Below are 20,894 nucleotides of genomic sequence, written 5' to 3'. Positions count from 1 at the left end.
CACTCGTATAGAATAATAAAATATCAATTTATGCGCGCGCACGTGACATGATTTGTTCTATATATATATATATATATATATTTTTTTTTTTTTTTTTTTTTTTTTTTTGAGAAAAAAATAAAGTTTCATAAAATTACCTCGCAACACGAAACTATACGATAAAGATTTAGGAAATGATTCTTTACCTCTCTTTCTTATTAAAAAAGTTTTCGCAACGTCTTTGCGAAACTGCTTCTTTGAGATATAAAGCGATGGGGTTAAATCTGAGGGTAACTATCGTACACCGGCCTCTTTTTTCCCGTTTCATATATGCACCCCTTACCCACTTTTTTTCTCCCTCCTGGCTTTTCCTCCTCCTCTCGACGCGATTGCCTGACGACCCTCTTCGACCATCTTTCCTGACTGTTACCGTCTGGTCGCGGTTATTGGCTGCTATGTTCGTGGAGGCGACATCAATTATTACTACGTGTTCTCGTGCAGGCTTGCTTTTCCACTTTTACGATGACTGTGAACAGCTTCGACCGCTTTGACTCGCATAAGATAGTATCGAGGGAAAGGTCAACTCCCGAACCATCTAGGTCAAGCTAAATCCTCTTGACTAAGAAGATTAACCCCTTTGATCCCAGCAGTTTTTCCTAACAATGTACCTGTCGACTGTTAATTGTCTCATTCTTCGTAAAGGGGATAGCGCGGTCTTATTTTTTACAATATACTTATTATACAATACATTTACATGTGTTAAACATAAAAGAATGTATACCAAAAAATTGATTTTTTTTATTTTGAAGGACAAATGTTTTTTTTTTTTTTTTTTTTTTTTTTTTTTTTGATGAAATTGCGTTTTATCAATAACCATATCTGTCCTTCAAAATAAAAATTAAAAAAATCTATTTTTAAAAATGATGGACGATGACGGATAATATTGGGATAAATATCTCGTGTATACATGTATATATATATATATATATATATACATGTATACACATACATATATACATATATATATATATATATATATAGTAAGTTAGATCGGAATAAAACTGGTTCAAAAAAGAGTTCTTAAACGAAAAGTCGAAGCTTTCCGTTAGCCGAGTTTCCGCGAGCTGCTGCATTATTTTATCATTTACGAGAAGTGTATACATATGTATATAATTATTCTACAGATTGTCGGCACGTGTTTTTCAATGAAATTTCAGCACGAAGTCGCGAGGCGAACTTTCTCATGGACAGACGTCGAAATTGCGAATAAATTTTTATCGCTTCGTGACAATTTCCTGTTCCAGCAAATAGTGTGTTCACAGCAAAAACCCGTTTCATCGTTTATCGCTCAACGTTACTTCCGTTCCTCACCTCTGTATTCTATGTTGCTCCGTAATAAAAATACTCGAACGGGGAAAACTACTTAAATTAAATTCAGCCCCTTCGAATGTGTACATTGCAACACAATTGTTCCCGCGCGTCAATGTAACCACGTAAGAACGAATAAAACACTTCGAAAGCAATTTCAAGATTAGACAAAAAATCAGATCCTTTAACACAGTACCCTGAAAATATAATCGAACAGCTTTTCGCCATATTTCGAGAAAATATTTGGAAGAGATATTGGAGAAAATATTTGAAAACGAAATTATAGACACAAAGTATACTTCTATTCAAAATGATTACTTACAAATCGTGACGACGCCATCATCATTTCTCATGACGTGACAATATTCGTTTTGTCTGAATAAAAAGTTACGCTGTCGTTAAAAATTGAACGCATTCCGCGCTCGTAACTTTTCTGCTAGCGTTATTGATGCCAGGATATATATATATGCCAGATAAAAATCTGCGCTCTAAAATCACGTAAGCTATCGATCGTAGTAAGCTATCCACCGACTTTTACAGAGGAATGTATACAGTCTTTTGTGGAGCATTCGCGGATTTATTTATATTTACTCGCGTAATTTCTATATCTGCCTGATTGCGAGATATTTTATTTATAATTTTTTATGACGCTATGCAGATTTAAAAATTAATGCGACTATTCGAACGGTTCGAGCTTTAAAGTCCGTCACTAGATTTAAATGCAACTTGCAATATAAAAATTATTTTTGATTAAATTATCTTCTAAATAATAATTAGTAAAGTTCCCTTCTAAATATTATTAAATTATATATTTTAAAATATATTTATATATTTCTTGCCACTTTTTTTATCTTGTATAAAGTTGATGGATCGAGTTATTTCCATTTATATAATTATTTTCTCGCGCGACAGTTCAATATTTAACATTTAAACATTTTAAATTTTAATATTTAATAAAAAAAAGATATTTTAACATTCAAATATATCTAAATTATAATCTTTTAGATGTTAAAAGATACTTTAATATCTAGAAGAAAAAAGTAAAAGATTTAATACGAATCGCATGTTAAACTTTTTTTGGTCAAATTAATTGGAAAAATATGCGCCGTTTAATTGATACTCGTGGAACGAATTTCGATTCAGCAGAAAGCGATGAAAGCCCGATTTATATCTCCATATTTTTTGACCTGTATTGGCGCGCAAAACGCAAGCACCTATCGAAATGTAAAAAAAAAATTTTTTTTTTCGCAAAACTAACGCAATCATCGACATGTATATATCTCGCTGTCATAGGGCGATCATTGAAAATTTTCCGAGAGAGAGAGAGAGAGAGAGAGAGAGAAGGAGAAAGAGAGAGAGAGATAGATGGAGACGATTGTTGTGTCGTTCCACTTAAAGATTCTTAGATCCCTTGGGTCTATCGATGTGTCGATGTTTGAAAAGAGCGGAAATGTCACGAGACCATGCGCACGTTCCTTCAACGTGACAGACAATACTGAGCTTGGCGTTTCTCTGCCGTGAACTCGATCGATATGTCATGAACTGTGTAGACGCGTCGTCTTGTAGCAACGAGATCTCTTCCATCGCGCAATAGATGCCAATGCCGTAATGATATCGCTATTGTGCCGCCGTAGGGTTGTAATGATATCGCTATTCGCTGTATAAAGGGAGGCCCTCGCGATACAGCTTGTCACAAATCTTTCACAAAGCCCACCGTTTCTTGATATAACGAATTACATTCGCGTCATTTTCTTTGTATATTTTTATGCAAGAATAAGAAGAGTAAATATTTTTTTTCTCTCTCAAGTATAATGTGAACTCTTAACTTAGTATAAGTTTCTTGCAGTTTCATTAGATAAAGTTATTTATTTCTACCCCTTATTCTGCTTTTTTCTTCTTCTTCTTATTCTTCTTCATCCTCTTTTATTCTGTTTTATTATACGTAAAGACGATACCGCTTCTTGGTCTAGTTTCTCTCTGCGCATTTAATTAAATGAGATCGTTTAATTTTCTTTATTACGTCGAGTATGATTTTCATATGAAACAAATAAACCATAATCGTATGTCATATTTTAACGTTAAAACTGCGCCACGATAATACAAGCCATTAGTTTTTATAACCTCCTTTACAATCTTTGCACCATATTAACTATGAAAGCTACTACTACAGTTCATTTCAAGGTATCAAAACAGCTCTAAATATTTATATAAACGACAAAGAGAAAATGTACTCTAAATTATGAATGCATAAAAAAGGCATATATTTAGGGGTGATTAAAATATACATAAATGCGCATCAAAATATCGTGAATAATTCACACGCAAATTCCTCTGATATATGTCACTCATGTATATACAGCTTTCGATGACATCTTTATTCCCAGAATCACTCTTAATTTTATTTATTTATTATAGAATGATAAACGTTATGTTATATACTCTCCTCGGTCCATAGACTTCTTCTCGTGAAAAGCTCCTTCGACGACAGAACATTTTCTCGACAAGTCTCGAATGATATCCGAGATGGATATCCATCGATACGGTGCGATATTCTATCGCGGATCTCTCTTGTCGCGTTTCGTAACGCGCGGATGAAAGCTCGCGAAAAGCCTCTCGATGACGTAAGAAACAATGGATGACACTTGAACGAGCAACGATGAGAAAGGAGGACGACTCCGGTTCTTTTAAAGAGACCTGTTTCGCGCAGCCTTTTTCTAGAGGGTGGAATGCGGGAAAGGGTTTTAATCGCCACCGATTAGAGCGAAACTACCAAAGTGTCAAATATGCCGGCAAGTAGCTTCAATAAATCCGGAAACTAATGATATAGAAATTGCATAATATATATTATGTTCCATGCGTTATTAGTATTCGATGCCCGCATGCTATGTAATGTTTCTACAATGTCACACATCCTGGAGCGCGCGAATTTTGCATATTTTCGAATATAATACTTTATATATACACATGTGTAAATATCACACATGCGCCTATATGGGAGACGTGAAATAAACAAGCAATTTCGGTGAAATTATAATGAACGTTATATGATATAACTGACTGTTGTAGGTTAATAAAAGGGCAGCGGCCAAATGTAATAGTAATAGTAGCAATAGCGTATATGTCAAATACGTGTTATTGAAATGTTGAAAACAAATATACTTTATTACCGAAGATATAAAAGCAATATATAACAGCAATAACCGAGCTTGAAAGCTTTCAATAAGGAAGTTTTAAGCGTGATCAGTTCAATCGGACAGTTTCCTCTCGAGAGTTTTAAGACGCGAATCAAATATCGACACCCCAAACTTCTGCATGTCGATAACGAATTATTATTGCCAAGACGAATGGCTCCGGCGTAATAAATGTTCAAGTTGTAAGATTGTCTAAAAAGTTAAAATACCCATCTGTCGCGCTCAATATTTCTCGAAGTAATTTAAAGATTATTTTCTTAACGGAAACTTTTATCTCTATTTTCTTATCTGCTGTAACATTTAGTCGCTAGTCTTAAATGCTATCGTCTGCGAAAGTTGGATTAATTTTAAATTGTACAAAATATTGTTAAATATCGTCGAAAGAATTTTTAAGAATTTCACTGGAAAAAGAACCGACAATTTAAAATATCAAAAATTTAAGCTTGCGAAAAATATTTCAAGAATGTCAAATTCGAAGGATCTTAAGAATTCGAAGAATATATATGCATAAATATCTAGAATCTGGAGAGTCAAGCGTATCGTATTTTGGTATATAATTTCTGTGAACATGTGAATTTATCAAGTTAAAGTTAAAGGTTCGGAATTTAGAAGAAGAAAGATAAACGTAACAATAGAACGTACATCAAAAAATCGATAATATACTTTATACAAAGTTACGTATTTTTTATCAATATCTTTCAAGATATTGAAAGAAAATGTTATGAGATATAGATCTCCCATCTTACAAAACGGTAGAAAACTTGCAGTATAAAGAAACTGCGCAAACGGGCTGTAAAAAGACATACAGGAAATGAAATAAGTAATTTGATCTATCTAACATGCGCTGTAAAAGAATTTTATTTATTTAATTTTGCTCTCTCTCTCTCTCTCTCTCTCTCTCTCTCCAGTTGGCCCTTTAAGGTACTTCTCTTCTGCTTTCTTTATCCTTGCTCCGTCTTTGCCAACTTTAATGGTACATTGGAGCTGACCTGAAATCAAATTGAATATTTTTTCTATGTCAATAAATCTTTTGGTGTTTTTCTCCCTTCGCCTTTCCATGTGACTTTTTCCGATCTTCTTTGAATCCTTTTAACCATTCTAAAGTAAAAATTCCAATTTCTATTAATATTTTTATATGTATATATATTGTTCAATTTGTAAGAACTTTATTATATACATTTGACATAGAAATTTGATCAAAATCTAATTGAATTTTTAAAATTTTCATATAGTTATATTCCTATAACTTATCGAATTAAATGAAGAAAGATTTGTATCTACGACGGTATATTTTGATGACAGAAAATGATTTTAATTATTTGAAATAAAATTTATTTAAATTTGTTACATTTGTGAAATAAAATTCCCTAAAATAAAAATAAATTTTTCGATTCTGAGGATCTGAATTTAAATGGTCAAAAGGATATTTGACAATTCAAGTGACTTTGACTGCCATTGTCATGACGGCGGTTAATTAATATAATATATCAATTTTCTAAACAGATTTCGAGAGGATCTATGTTAAAAGAAAAATTACTGTCGGATAAATCAGACTGGGATTTCGTGGCTTAGGCACAGGACGGGGAAGGAATGAGAACTAAAGGGACGAGAAATGGGCAGAAGAAAAAAGAGAACTTGGCGCCGTATCAGGTCGCTCTTTTTCATTTTTTTTTTGTTTAATTGGGAAGAAACGTGTTTCGATTAAGACTTTAATTAAGAGCGCCACCGTCGGGATTGCTTTCATATAAAATGCAGTTATCTTATCTTCGGTGACCCTCGCTTATTAATTTATATTACAAGAAAATTCATCTAGGGATATACAAATGATATATTTAGATACGTACACATATCTCGTTTTACATTTTTATTTTATGGTTCTTCGAGAGACGTACTTTGTCATATTTTAACTGTGACATAACTGCTGTGTCTCCTGGTCATATATCTTTATCTTGTTTTGGGTGTAGCATATGGGTTATAAAATGCAGATGTCCTCTAAATGTAAATAATCGAGTTAGATAAAAGATGAACAATTGCGTTAAGTAAAACGTTTATATGAGAAAAGATGTGCAATATTCTTGCTTCACATCGTAGATAATATTCTCGTTTCTTCCTTTTCTCTCATATTTCTTTCTACATTTTTAACTGCGTGTAACAAGACGTGGACGACTAGCGAAACAATATTTTTTTTTTGTAAAAAAAAGATATAATTGTGTTAAATATATGTAAAAAGTATAAACAGAAAGTACGAGTTATACTATGAATAATTATAATTACTGTAACTGGCTTGTATCAATTTTTAATTTGCTAATTATACTCTCGCTAATTATGCTATATAATTTAAGAGAAGAGGTCTATTTATTTAAACTGGCAACTCGAATTTCTATATGCTAATTATATATGCGGGTTTTGTTATTTGCGATCCGCTTTAATAAATATTTATGAGAGACCATGCGTATAATTGCATTAGTCTTGACTGCGACAGCGAGTTTCTGTTATTTTTAATCTAATCTGACGCTTTGTGACTTCTGGGAATATAGGGAGACGTTATTTTGCGGAAAAGGAAATAAAGCAGGAAAAAATTTATTTACGACCGTGTGAAACACCCTGCGGGAGGTTAGTAGTACACTTCCGGTTGACGCGTATATTATATGAATAAAAAGAAAATAAGGAACGGCGGTGGAAACGACGATCATCGTCCACGCGATACAAGGAAGATTGGGGAAATAACGTTTCTCACATTTAAGCGCGGATCATGCTCGATAAAACTCAGCAATTTTTTCGCGCGGGGAGGAAAATTTAGCCGTGACCGGAAGAAGGAAAGGGCGAAAAGGCGAGTAACAAGTCGACGGAAAAACAGATACGACCAAGCTCGTTTTCTTTATCTGCTCGGAGACGATTTCTCGCGGCACCTTATCTCTCTCTCTCTCTCTCTCTCTTTTATCCTATCTTATATGTGTGTATATATATATATATATATATATATATATATATATATATATGTTTATACCCTATAGAGTCCCTAATATCTCTCCACGGTGTGCACATACTGCAGTTGGATAAAGTTACGTGTCTCGGAGTCTCGACTCCTATTGTTAGATCCTTGAATTACCAGAATCTTACTCGGAAAACCCTACACACAGACTTCCGGGGAGCCTGGATGTCTAAATCCTCGGAGATTAACTTGAGGAAACTTTGTCTCGACGAATAGTTGCGAAAGTAGAAATAAAGGAAAGATAGTTTCTTTTTGAGAAAATTAATTCAAATACTTTCTATAAAAGAAAGAGATAGCTTCCAAGTTTGTTCAGAAGAGCACCTTTGTGAGAAGTTTTAGCGCTAATTAATAGTAAATAATATAATAATTAATAATTCATAATTAATAATAATTATAATTAATAATAAATTAGAGGAAAAATGGCATAATATATGCTCATTTTTCTCTCTCTAAACTCTAAAAAAAACATTTTTGTATTGTTTTACATTAGTTTTCTAATCTATGGATAATTCAAATGAATAATTATTATTAAATTGTTCTCAAAATAATAATAGAATCATTGAAAGCCAATGGATAATAAACGATACAAAGAGAGTATGGGAATAATCGAGGGTAAATTTCAATATCTGCAGTGTAATTAATTTTTGATTTAATGTGCCGCAATTAATTTTTGATTCTACGTTATACTATATGACGTATCAATTAATTTATATATACCGCCAATGAGTATTAGTACAAATTAATTTCGATATATGTTGAATTAAAATATTAATTAATCAAGTAGGCATATATATATATATAACTCCTATATATATATATATATATATATATATATATATATATAGGAGTTAGATCGCCATTATGGAATACGGATCGTTTAATTAAATTTCGGGGTAAGGAATAGACTCGACCTATTTAATGGGTTCTCTGTCCCCAGGATTCCACACCTATACGTTCAACGAGAGCGTGCACACGGAAAGGGAGGAGGACGAAATCCTGACAGTGAAATACGAGGATGGCAGGTGGTCGAAACCGTATTACGACTGCGGAGGTGGTAATATCTGGATGCTGACCTACACAGTACCCTTCTTCGGATATGTCAACGACACCTACTTCTTTAAGTGAGTACGAACCCACCCTTTTTTTTTGCGCCGTTAAGCGCGCGCGACTTACTTAATTACTTTTGGTCGGCCGCCAGAGAGAGGGCGACGTCATTTTTATACTTTATATACGCGTCTGCATTTTTATGCAACCCTTTCACCTTTACGTAATTTCACATTTTCATTACACAAAATAGCATCGATTCGGTTCTCGAATCAAACCCGGTACACAATTTTTTATGTATAACAATATAAAATTATATAGAAATATATAAAATTATACATATGTATAATCGAAAAATTATATATAAAATATGTCCATACATAATTAGATAAAAGTGCTTTTTATATATAATTAATAAGTATTTCTTCATATGTATAAATATATGTTTCATATATAATTTGACGTGATTATATATATGAACCCTTATAATTTATATATAAATTTATATAATTATGTATAAAAATAAACATATTTCACATATAATTTTACGATTATATGTATAATTATACAATTATTTATATATAATTATATATAAATAATTGTTTTCCGGGAAGAGGACAAAAGATCTTATATACACATGTGTACATATACATATTTATATGAAATATTTGTTTACTTGTTTATTTGGCTATATACGAGAATATGTAGTTATGCGATATAAATATCAGATGTGTAATGAATAATTTCGAATTTCCATCAATTGATTGTATTGTCAGCTCTATTGTTATGGAAATGTTAGGGAATCCATCAATCTTTAATCTCTCTTCATGTAGAAAAATTGGACATAAAGGGAATTTATGAGCACGTTGCGTCTCAATTAAGTGCCACTCACTATTATAAACGCATTACTACTCGTGAATTAAGAACTTCCGTTGTCTATTTATCATTTTCGAGAGATTTGAATCTAAGAGCTCTTAAATAGAAAAATCCCACGGAGTGTATGAGATAAAATAGATAATCTTCCAAAAATTAAAGATTTATTTGAAAGATCTAAAAATTCAAACATCAAAGTTTTCGAGGAAATCGGAGATTCTAAATAATGTATTTTCAGTATCGTATTTTGCATGAATGCCAGATCATTTCATCAGCTTTTTTTTTGTCGCTAATAAAATAAAAGTCGCTAATAAAAGAGTCCGAGATTAAAAAGACTGACAATCTGCAGGATTTATTTAACAGTGGAAATGCTTAAATTATATCGTTACAATGGAAGGAAGTAATTAATTGTAGCAACGGTAATTAATGTTTCCTTTCATTAATTTGATAATACGAGAGTTTATTATAAGAGAATTTTCCAAATTTCTCTTTCCTTACAAATCAATCTGTGTTCAGCTTAATTATAAAAGTATCGCAATTCTTCCGGTTACTATTGATTTTCTCGTACCATTTGTAACCGTCCGTTTTATAGGTCCAATGTCAATTTGATCGTAATTGCGACGTAAATTTGATCGGCAGATTGGCACCGCTTGCGTAATGAAACACAGGTATTGCCACAATATAAAAAGAGAAAAACAATATCAAGAATCACACACATATCCACATTGCATTATTTTTAATGACGCCGTTAATTTAAGAATCGGATAATATCCAGTTACGTTGCTCGATGCTCCATTTTACTGCAAAAATTAAAAAGGTATCATTTTTCCAACCGCGCTTTAATGGCGATGTCCTTTTCGTTGATAAATTAAAAAAAAGGAAGAAAAATAGGATAAAAAGGAAGAAAATCTGACGTGATGTACCGATATTTTAAACGTAATAAGTTCTCGAGGGAGATTTGCGCGATATACAGGTTGTCCCTAACTAATAATGTATCAACTAACTTGCCAGTTTTATCATGATTTTTAAAAATTGATATTTTTTTGACAGATATTTAAAAAAAATATTGTTTTTTATTTTCAAAAATATTGTTCAAGTTTTTTTTCGATAAACTTTACGAAATAGTAAATTAATGTATATTGTATATAAATTTCATATTTCATAGTCATTGGATATTAATCGATAAATGTATGATAATCTACAGTTTAATATAAATTTAATAAAAATTTAAAAATGCAACATGTGTGTTGCAATAAGAAAGGATGAATTAAAGATAACAGTTTGTCACGATAAAAATTGTTATAGATAGAAAAAGGAGAAAAAAGATATACATATAATTTTTTTTGCATATTGATATTTTTTTATCACTATACGCATATTTTTTTTTATATTTATATTTTATTTATTTAATTGGTGTCCAGCTTGAAAACAATATTTTTTCACTAAATCTGTTTGTTATTATATGTATTTATTATCCTGAAGCTCTTGCGAAGTATTGTACTTATACATAGTTGATAAAGAAGTAGAGAAGCTTACATTTCTCTTTCTTTTTTCGTAGAAGAGTCCGCTTTCCAAAGAAAAGCGTCTTATATACGTATCGTCTGTCTGCTTAATATCGCAAAATTCTTTATCTTTAAATATATAAGGCGAAATTACGATAACATTATTATGATAAATTGAATTTATAATCAATCACGTTTTAAATTTCAAAGAGCGAGATATTAACTTTATCCTACATATAAACTCTATGAAAATCTCACAATTGACAAAAATAATTATTTATTATCATTAGCTTTTATTGAAAAAATTACTTTTTGATACATATGTGAATGAACACATAACATTATTTTATGCAAATGTTATATATTTATTTCTATTTATAAAAGTATACAATTTAATGAGGATAATGTTTCTCAAATTATATTAATTGTTTATGAAACATTAAAAGTTTTGAAATCATACACACACACGATTAATATAAACAGAGAAATAGGCATTTAAATTGAAGTAAAATGTCACATATTTTCCAAAATATATTGCTTACACTTTGCATTTTGCACATTTGCCCGTGACGTGAACATTTAATGCAAATATGATATACTTATTTCTATTTGAAAAAGTATACAATTTAATTCGGATAATTTTTTTTGAATTATATTAATTGCAAAAGTTTTGCAATCATATACATACACATGATTAATATATATATTTTCCAAAATATATTGCTTACACTTTGCATTTTGCACATTTGCCCGTGACGTGAACATTTAATGCAAATATGATATACTTATTTCTATTTGAAAAAGTATACAATTTAATTCCAATAATTTTTCTTGAATTATATTAATTGCAAAAGTTTTGCAATCATATACACACACATGATTAATATAAACAGAGGAATAGGCATTTAAACTTAAGGTCGCTCACACCGGACACGTTTACACAGTTGGGGAGCTATGTCATTTCGTGACGAGGAAGTGTATACGAGAAGTTCGCGATCATGTTTGCCTTTGAGAATCGGCGAAACCGAACGTGGCGTGAGTATATAGAGGGGAAGAGAGAGAGAGAGAGAGAGCACAAAAGGTGCACATCGTGCAACGTGCAACCGCATAGCGGTAGCATTATGTAGCCCACCCTAATGATAGTCTGTCCGTTCGCCGCGCCGCTCTTGCTTGTATACAAGAGGGTGGCAACAAGTGAGTGGGTGGAAAGTTACACTAAAGTTATACTAACTTGCCCGCGGACGCGAACCTTGTCGATATTAGTACGGCGAAGTTGCTTCGTAACAAACTGTCGTAACTAGCGCGAATTTTCTGAAGATCCGCATCGACCGGGTCGACCCATTCGCGGAATCGCTCATCGTGTTCTCTTTCCATCTCGTTCGAAATCGTTGAACTTCGTCGAACCAGAGAAACTTCTTGCGCGTGAATATGAAAATAGTTGAAATATTCGGTAGAAGAAAAGAAAAATCATAGCGGTTTCACATTCCTCCTTGAAAATGAGATTCTCAGTAGCGTATAGGAACGTTTTCGCGCATACAGAGGAAATAGCAGTGCTTTTTTTCTTTTAGCAAGAGTGATACTTTGATTTGTTACTCTTGAGAGAGGCAAATATTGGATGGATCTTTCAAACGTACATGTTATTCTTTTTAAATTCATTTCTAAATTATCGCGAAATTATGAGAATTTAAATGTATAAATATTTTTAAACCAATTTTTCGACTCAGGTTTTTTATCAAATAAAGACTGAATAAATGACAGACTTGAAGATTAATATATACAATATTACTAGCAATTTACGTACTTATATTTTTTTATAGGTTGCTATATTTTACACTGTGATTATATATGTAAATTCATCTCTCTTTTTAAAGAAATATCTTAATTAACTCTTTGTATATTGAAAAAAAGAGAGATTGTGAAAATGAACTAGTTACGAGAAGAATGACAACATGAAAATTGTAGAGTGACGCGAGTGTCACTGCTCGAAAGAAAAAATTGCTTTGCAATTTTTTTTATTATTTAAATTTAAAATAAATTTGTTTGAATAAAATATCATAAACATTTTTTTAAATTTAACTTTAATTTAAATTTTCATTATATTAAAATTTGATATTAACGATTAAAATTGAAGATATTTGGCGAATTTTTAGTTAGATTTTGATAGATTTTTTCTTTTTTAAACATATATAAATATCGAATTTATAATATTGCAGTAGCTATCAAAAAGATATGACCTACAATTAAATTTTAATAAAAGAAAATTGAAATGTTATTTTTCAATATGAAATATCGTCCTGTTCACGTGCGATTCGTCCAACCGTGTATAAAGCAGAGTTAAATTTTCCATGTTAAATTATCTTGCACTATATAATATTAAAGGATTTGGCGAAATTTTTTATGATTATTTTTTTTTATCCTCCGGACAAACATGACTGGATAACTATAATATTCTGTTGTTGTAAACGAGGTACGTTCCATATTTCGTTTCATGTTTCATGTGTCGATGTTTGATATGTCGAGGTTTCATCCATTGTTTCATTTGGTGCTTCATTTTTCAATGTTTTCGCTTGACAAACTCCAGATGGAATTACAATAACCGCCAATATCGCGATTATCAAAATATGAATGAGAAATTTCATTCTTGATAAGCAATGCCTCTTGATTTTTTAAATAATAAAGAAGTTGGAAAATCAAAGCTTAAAATATCGTATATTTTTTATTTCTATCTGTTTTCAGATAGTTTTTCTTCTAATTATTTAAAATCTTCTTAACCTCCTGCTGTACGCAAAAAAAATTAATCTACTCGAGATTTTACTCGATATTTTTTGTCAAATACTATTATATTATGAACTTTTTTGAATTACAAATTTTGTAGTATTTGTTAGATTACTGATTCGTCGTCCAATTCTAAAAGATAAACTCTGCAATCTCTCCGATATTGGTCTGTCTTTATATTCTTTTCTATTTATATTCTTTCGTAATTAAAGTGGGAAAACTGGTTTATTAATAAATTCACGGAATGTTACAAGAACACCTTTCAAAAAATTATTATTCTACAAATTTACTTATTTATATACATCAACCTTGAGATGCTATGAGATCCGTAAAAGATATACCATATGATCACGTCTTTATGAAACTCACAGCAGATGAAATGTAATGAATAAACATTCTCTTCCACGAGACGATTACATTTGAATATAAAGAGAAAACCAATTTTTCTTTTGAAAGTTTCTCTGCACAAAATAAGGCATTTCTATCCGGAATAACTATGATACTCCTTTGAATTCCGTCAATTAAAATTAAAGTTACTGTTTTATTTGTTGATATTTCATTTGTCAATATCTCATCTACTGACGGCTCTTGACAAGCTTCAGGTGCAATTACAGTCACCGCCAATATCACAATTATATTAAAATGTTCACATAAAATTTCATTTTTTAACAATATCCACAAAACTGGCGATGCTTTAAATAATAAAAACATGGAAAAAGTGAAGATCGAATATTACTTGTTTTTATTTCTCAATCGTCTGTTTTCTGATAATTTCAAATTTTATTAATTTCTTTTTTATTCATTTAAACTTTTTTTGTTTATCACTTATCTATTTATTTTTTTTATTTCTCCGAATTTTTACTCTTTTCTTTAAAGATTCACGATGTTATTGATTTCGACTTCGTTCGGTTCGATTGCAAGTAGCAAATGAACTCTGCAATTCTGTTTGCGCGGCTATCATATATTCCGTCGATTACGTAAGCGTAATGAGTAATTGGAAAAATGGAATTATAGAAGAAAGTTGCAATCCATAGCGCGAATAAGATGTGACGAATAAATCAGTATTATATTTAAATGCAGATGAGGAAAAGACCGATAATTAAAGAATTAAAAATATGACCTCATGAAACTGACAATTTTATAAAGCGTAGACATAACTACATTTGGATTTTATATATTCAACTATTACCTTGCATATATATTTCTAGTAGGCTAAAGGATTTGACGACATCTTCCATATTGATCTTTTCGTTGTTCTGGCGGACAAGAAGTGTTTCTATCCGGTATAATTATTATCATTTCTGGAGACTCTGCTTTATCGATAACCGACATTTCCTGAAATACTCCAAATAGAATTACATTGGCCACAAATATCACACTTATGAACAGAATTTTCATGAGAAATTTCATTTTTTGTTCAATGTCCCAAAGATAGGAAAATGATAAAAAAACGTTGAAAGATGGAAATTCAAATAATTATTGCTGGTTTTTTAATTATTTTAAATCGTAATTTCCTCTTGTATTTATTATAAACATTTCACTTGCTCAAAATTTGGTTCGTTGATTTTATTTAAAACAAATGTTTCGAGTTTTTATTCTCTTTGCTTTCACTGTTTTCGATTTCGCCTCCGGTTCTAGCAAATTTACTTTGTAGTCTATTCGTTGCAGGAGCTATAATTTATATTCTTCCGATTGCATAATAGAGGAAAAAAATAACAATTTTATACAATCATCGAATAAACGAGAAACTACGTTTATTAGAAACAACTAATCAGCAATAATTGAAAAATATGAATGTTGATAAGCAAAACTATTAGAATTACGTCTCTATGAAAGATAGATACAATCCGTGATAGACGCAAACAAAATATAATAAGTAAATGAATGTTATATTTAAGTATAAGGGTGAAGAAAAATGTACGGAAATAATTAGATAGAGTTCCTATCTATCAATTCGTCATTTCGCATCTCTAACGTTCGAAATTTTTGTCAATTTTTTCTTTCTCAAACAAATTGAAGCAGAAAACATATTTTAATTAAACGGTTCGGCTTTTCTTTGGACTATTTTCAGTAGATCGATTAAAAAGATTTATGAGTCTTATAATAAGAAAGATTAGCGTCTAGAGCTCTTATTAGTCTGTTTCCTGCCTGAATTATATTTATATATCAGAGTTTTTTCGTTTTATTGTATTTTTCTTATTAATCTTTATTAGTTTTTTCGAATGTCCGTAATTTTTTTCTTGATTCACAAACTTGTTTGCTAGGTTTGAACACAAAAACAGTCTTCGCGAGCCTAATATTTATATTCTTCTAATTGCGTGAGCCGTTCGTTACAAACAGGAAAACTGGTTTATTAACTGATTTTACCATGACATTTGAGAAACTGCATATGCTATACAGATTTGCATACGCAACAAATATCAATCTTGATATGCCAAAAGATGCTTAGAAAGCAAAATTATGCCTCGTCAGAAAGATATTTGTAACATGATCTGTAAGCTCGATTTAGCATGATTTATTCACTTCTTTCTAACAAATTCTAGATAGAATTCTACTGATCGGTCAATATTATTTATGGTATCATTATATTATCAATATAATGTTCGTGAATAATCTCATTTTCAAGCAGTAACAAAAAATTTCACGATCAATTTTATAGAATCTGAAGATTATGTTATAAAGATGTGATTCTGTATGTAGTAACTATATTAATGTTTATACGTTAGAAAACATTACTGCAAAATAAAAATAATACATAGTGATAGCAGATAGCTGCAATGCATTAATATTCCTTCTTCCGAGAAATGAGAATATTTAAATATGAAAATAATCTCGCCACGCACACGATTTTACATATTTTTATTAGATTAGATATGTTTATTTTATTTTATAGTGATAGACATTTTGTAGATATTTATAAGACAATATTTGACATAGTAGATAATATATTTATTTGCTTCTATGACATTTCTTCAAGTTTTAAAATCGTTAATATATTTTCTCGAATCTATGAACATAAAATTAATTATAAATTAAAGTGAAAGGGAAAGAGAGAAAGAAAATTACATAATATTAATTAACGTACATTTATTATGATAAAAACTATTTATGGAGTTATTGCAACTATATAACTACAGTTTTAAGTGTTAAAAAGAAATTGTTTAAGTATTATCATGATAATTACTTGTGTGTATGTACATATCTATTGTGTGTATGTACATATTTCTTTGTTTTATAATGGCTTACTGCATATTTAAGAATTATAAATTTTTTCTGTCTATTGAACAGCCGATGAATCTTGTTGCGGGATGATTTTCAAAAAGATTTACAGTTGTATATTTAATCCTTTTATTGTTAGACGTGTAATCAGGTGCTATCGCAATGCTCATTTTATTATTGTGATTACCAGGAGAACAGTAAGGAATATTATTTTCATAGTGATCTGAAAAGAATGTTCTTCACGATCTTTCGAAATACTGTAGAGGATAAATAACATTAAATATCATTCTGCGTTCGTTTAATTTTTTTAAAATAAACTTGATAAATTTGTAAATTTTTGTTTTTTATCTTTTCTAATTTTTTTATATTTTTTACAGTTATTTGTATTTTTTATTCTTTCCTATATTTAAAATACTTATATATTTATAATACTACACAATTTCCTTTTATTTAAACAACTTCTCTCTTATTTCATTCTTAATTTGTGTGTGTGTGTGTGTGATTATTATTCTTTTTATTTTTATTTTCCCACAAAGTTTTTTTTTTATTGCCATTTGAACTCACCAAAAATTTTTCTTGCTTTTTTTCGAAAACTGGTGTCTTATTATATTGATGCACCTTATACTTTTGGAAGACAAACATATACTATCCTCTTTCTAGTACGCATTTATTATTTATATTCTGTTCTCTTGATTATATATTATTATTATTATTATTATTATTCAGACAAACCGGTTACAAGTTTTCCACCGGTTTAAAGACTAGTGCATCTTCTCTTATAGAAGCATCAAAATATATTACGATATTTAAAATATAATATTCAACGAACATTAAATAAATGATTATTGTTAATTTATATATATATATATATATATATATATATATATATGTATCTCATTAATTTAATTGCAAAGCTATTACATATATTAGATAAAAATGTGTGATGAAAATATATATAAATTCTTTAGACCTTAGGCGATTAAACATATTAAATAGAATCAAGATAGAATGATTTCTGAAAAATTGAATCTAAAGATTGAATTAATTTATTTATTATAGAATATTGAAAGAATTTTACAAAATAAGCAACAACAGTATTGACGAAAAAATTAAAAAATATTTTTTGTAAAGTATAATTCTGTTATTTCTCAAATTAGGTCGTCACTTTTTCATTGGTTTATCTCATGATATTGAATATATACGTATATTTGTATATCTGTAACTAGCCAGTTTGAGGGAATATTTATCCTCTACCTTTTTGAAAATTGTTGACCTACAAATATAAAAAAATTAAAGCAAGAAAGAATATTTTATAAATTATAATTTAAAAAGGTAGAATATTCTCTCTCTCTCTCTCTCTCTCTCTCTCTCTCTCTCTTCTCGCAATTATATATATATATATATATATTGTGTGTGTGTGTATATATATATATATATATACATACATTATGAATTATTATTTGACATGGTAAAAATGATGATGTTTTATCTGTCGCTAATTAAGATTAAAATATATATGTATATAATATTAAATTAATGATTAGTTATACTGTTATAAAACATACCTTATAATTCTTGAAATTACATTTTGCACAATAATTTGCTTGCAATCTCTGGACGGTATGTCTGCATATTCCCGATGATATCATAATTGCCATTAGCGGAATTATCAGAAAAATATTAAATATTTTTATCGTGCTATAAAAGTAATCTTTACACGCAATGTAATAAAATATTTTCTTTATATTACCACTTGAATTTATGACAATTCTTTCTGTTTTTTTTTTCATAAATTGATGTTTTATTATATTGATTTACCTTTTTACAAGACGAATACGTATTATCATATTTTTGCTACGCAGTTACTCTTATAGCCTACTCTCTTGATGACATCATTATTTTTTATTTAAGAAAACCGGTTTAAAGAAATATTACTGATTGAAAGGTATATACCACGGATGCCCAACTAGACGATAGAGAGATCGCAGAACTTTAGCTTGCGAGACGGGTTTTGGGCGGGCTTGATTTAGCAGTACTTATAAAAAAAATTATATGCACTACTACGAGGTATTCTATTTAATTAATATTTCAAAATTTTAATATTTTAGAATATGCTTGCGGGCCGGACGTTGGGCATCCGTATATATTAACATATCTTTTTTTACACAAGCATCAAAATTATTGCTGGTTAAGATTTAATACAATATTTAACGAACGTTAAACAAATAATAATTATTAATTTATATATATGTATATATATATAAATTTTATAAAAAATGATGCATTTTGACATCAAAATGATGTTATAATAATTACTGTGGCTATCTGGGTATATATATATATATATATTTGTGTGTAGGATTTTTATAAAACAAATAACAACAACTTTAATAAGAAAATTAATATTTATTTTTTGTAAAAAATGATTTTATTATTTCACATATATTTCTTAAATTAGTTCGTCGCTTTTTCATTGGATTATTGAATTTGTGAGTTTGACCATATTTGAATATATTTGTGAATGTGCGTTTAGTCTCGATATCTTACATTCATTTTCCACTCATGTTATAAATCTGAAAATAAATACAGAAAATCAATGCAGAAAAGAATATGTAAATTGTAATTTTTTTAAATCAGAATATTTCTCTCTCTCTCTCTCTCTCTCTCTCCCTCTCAGTCCTATACGATGTATATATTATTGTTCCTAATTTCTTATTTATAATCCCATGATAAAAGTTTGATGTTGTATCACATATAGGATTAAAATAGAAATAATTTAAAATTGATGATTATATTTGCACGTGTCTTTATGAGAGAAGATGACATACATACCTTATTATCATTGATAGGAGAGGAAGAATTTTGAAATTTCTCAGGAACTTGTCTGCGTTGGCAGATCCCCGATGATATCATAATAGCCATTAGCGCAATTATCAAGAAAATATTAAGAAATATTTTCATTGTGCTGTAAAAGTAATTTTCACGCGCGATGTAACAAATACTTTCTTTATATTACCACTTGAACTTATTACAATTCTTTCTGTTTTTTTTTGTTTTTGTTTTTTTTTTAATAAATTGATGTTTTATTATATTGGTGCATCTTATCCTTTTAGAAGACAAGTTTGTACTGTCATATTTTTGCTACGCAGTTATTATTATAGTCTCTTAGCCTCTTGATAACATTATGCTAATTGTGTATTATTTAAGAAAACAAGTTTATATATAACGGAATACTATTTGAAACTCCATCTATACTAACATATCTTTTTTTTACATAAGCATCAAAATTATTGCTGATTGATATATAATATAATATAATATTTAACGAACGTTAAAATAATTATTATCAATTTACATATAATATACTTTTTTTAAATTTATAATGGTTACAAAACTATTATATAATTAAAGAAAAGTATGATAAACAGATATTCTTTAGACGGTTAAGCATATTAATAGAATGATACAGATAGAATAATGCTTGAAAAATTAGATTTAAAGATTGAATTTATTTATTTATTATTGAATATATATATTTGTGTAGGATTTTTATAAAACAAACAACAACAGCATTGATAAGAAAATTAATATTTATTTTTTGTAAAAAAGAATTTTATTATTTCATATATTTCTCAAATTAGTTCGTCGCTTTTCCATTAAATTATTGAATTAGTGAGTTTGATCTCGTGATATATCTGAATATATTTGTGAATCTGCGATAGCCTCGATATCATGCATACGAGCGTGTATTCAAATCTGTCGAGGCAATATAAACCTGAAAATAAGTACAGAAAATCAATGCAGGAAAGAATATGTAAATTGTAATTTTTAAAAATTAGAATATCTCTCTCTCTCTTTCTTGCAATTCTATACGAATATAGATATTATTATTTCTAATTTCTTATTCATAATCCCATGCTAAAAGTTTGATGATTTATCACAAATAGGATT

The 20,894-nt window shown here is 29.5% G+C and overlaps 2 protein-coding genes across 6 annotated transcripts in view; one reads left to right on the top strand and one right to left on the bottom strand.

The window, feature by feature from the left end:
• Nucleotides 1-20,894, top strand: part of LOC114935298 (uncharacterized) — a 96,052-nt gene that overhangs the window by 15,173 nt on the left and 59,985 nt on the right. Inside the window, exon 2 of the mRNA XM_029308103.2 lies at nt 8,468-8,651. Coding sequence (XP_029163936.1) covers nt 8,468-8,651 — 184 coding nt within the window. The remainder of the gene's footprint in view (nt 1-8,467; nt 8,652-20,894) is intronic.
• LOC114935301 (uncharacterized) lies at nt 5,379-20,314 on the bottom strand. 5 transcript variants are annotated; one of them, XM_085490385.1, is made up of 4 exons: nt 19,776-20,145; nt 18,509-18,569; nt 14,914-15,059; nt 9,774-10,247 (listed from the first exon to the last, which is right to left on the bottom strand). In XM_085490385.1, exons 1-3 carry the CDS (start codon nt 19,784-19,786, stop codon nt 14,937-14,939), a joined length of 195 nt encoding a protein of 64 aa, XP_085346511.1. In that variant the 5' UTR covers nt 19,787-20,145; the 3' UTR covers nt 9,774-10,247; nt 14,914-14,936. The 5 variants fall into 5 exon arrangements, 2 of the variants coding, with proteins under 2 accessions (XP_085346512.1, XP_085346511.1); XR_014926559.1 differs by lacking the exons at nt 9,774-10,247; nt 14,914-15,059; nt 18,509-18,569 and adding an exon at nt 5,379-5,527 and having other exon boundaries at nt 19,776-20,314; XM_085490386.1 differs by lacking the exons at nt 9,774-10,247; nt 14,914-15,059; nt 18,509-18,569; nt 19,776-20,145 and adding exons at nt 5,379-5,527; nt 12,181-14,906.

The sequence above is a fragment of the Nylanderia fulva genome, unplaced genomic scaffold (assembly GCF_048542155.1).
Source record: "Nylanderia fulva isolate GAGA-0341 unplaced genomic scaffold, ASM4854215v1 Scaffold12, whole genome shotgun sequence".
In the NCBI taxonomy this organism is placed as follows: Eukaryota; Metazoa; Arthropoda; class Insecta; order Hymenoptera; family Formicidae; genus Nylanderia; species Nylanderia fulva.
Note: the sequence above shows the minus strand (reverse complement) of the source record. Positions and strands in the feature narration are given on the sequence as shown.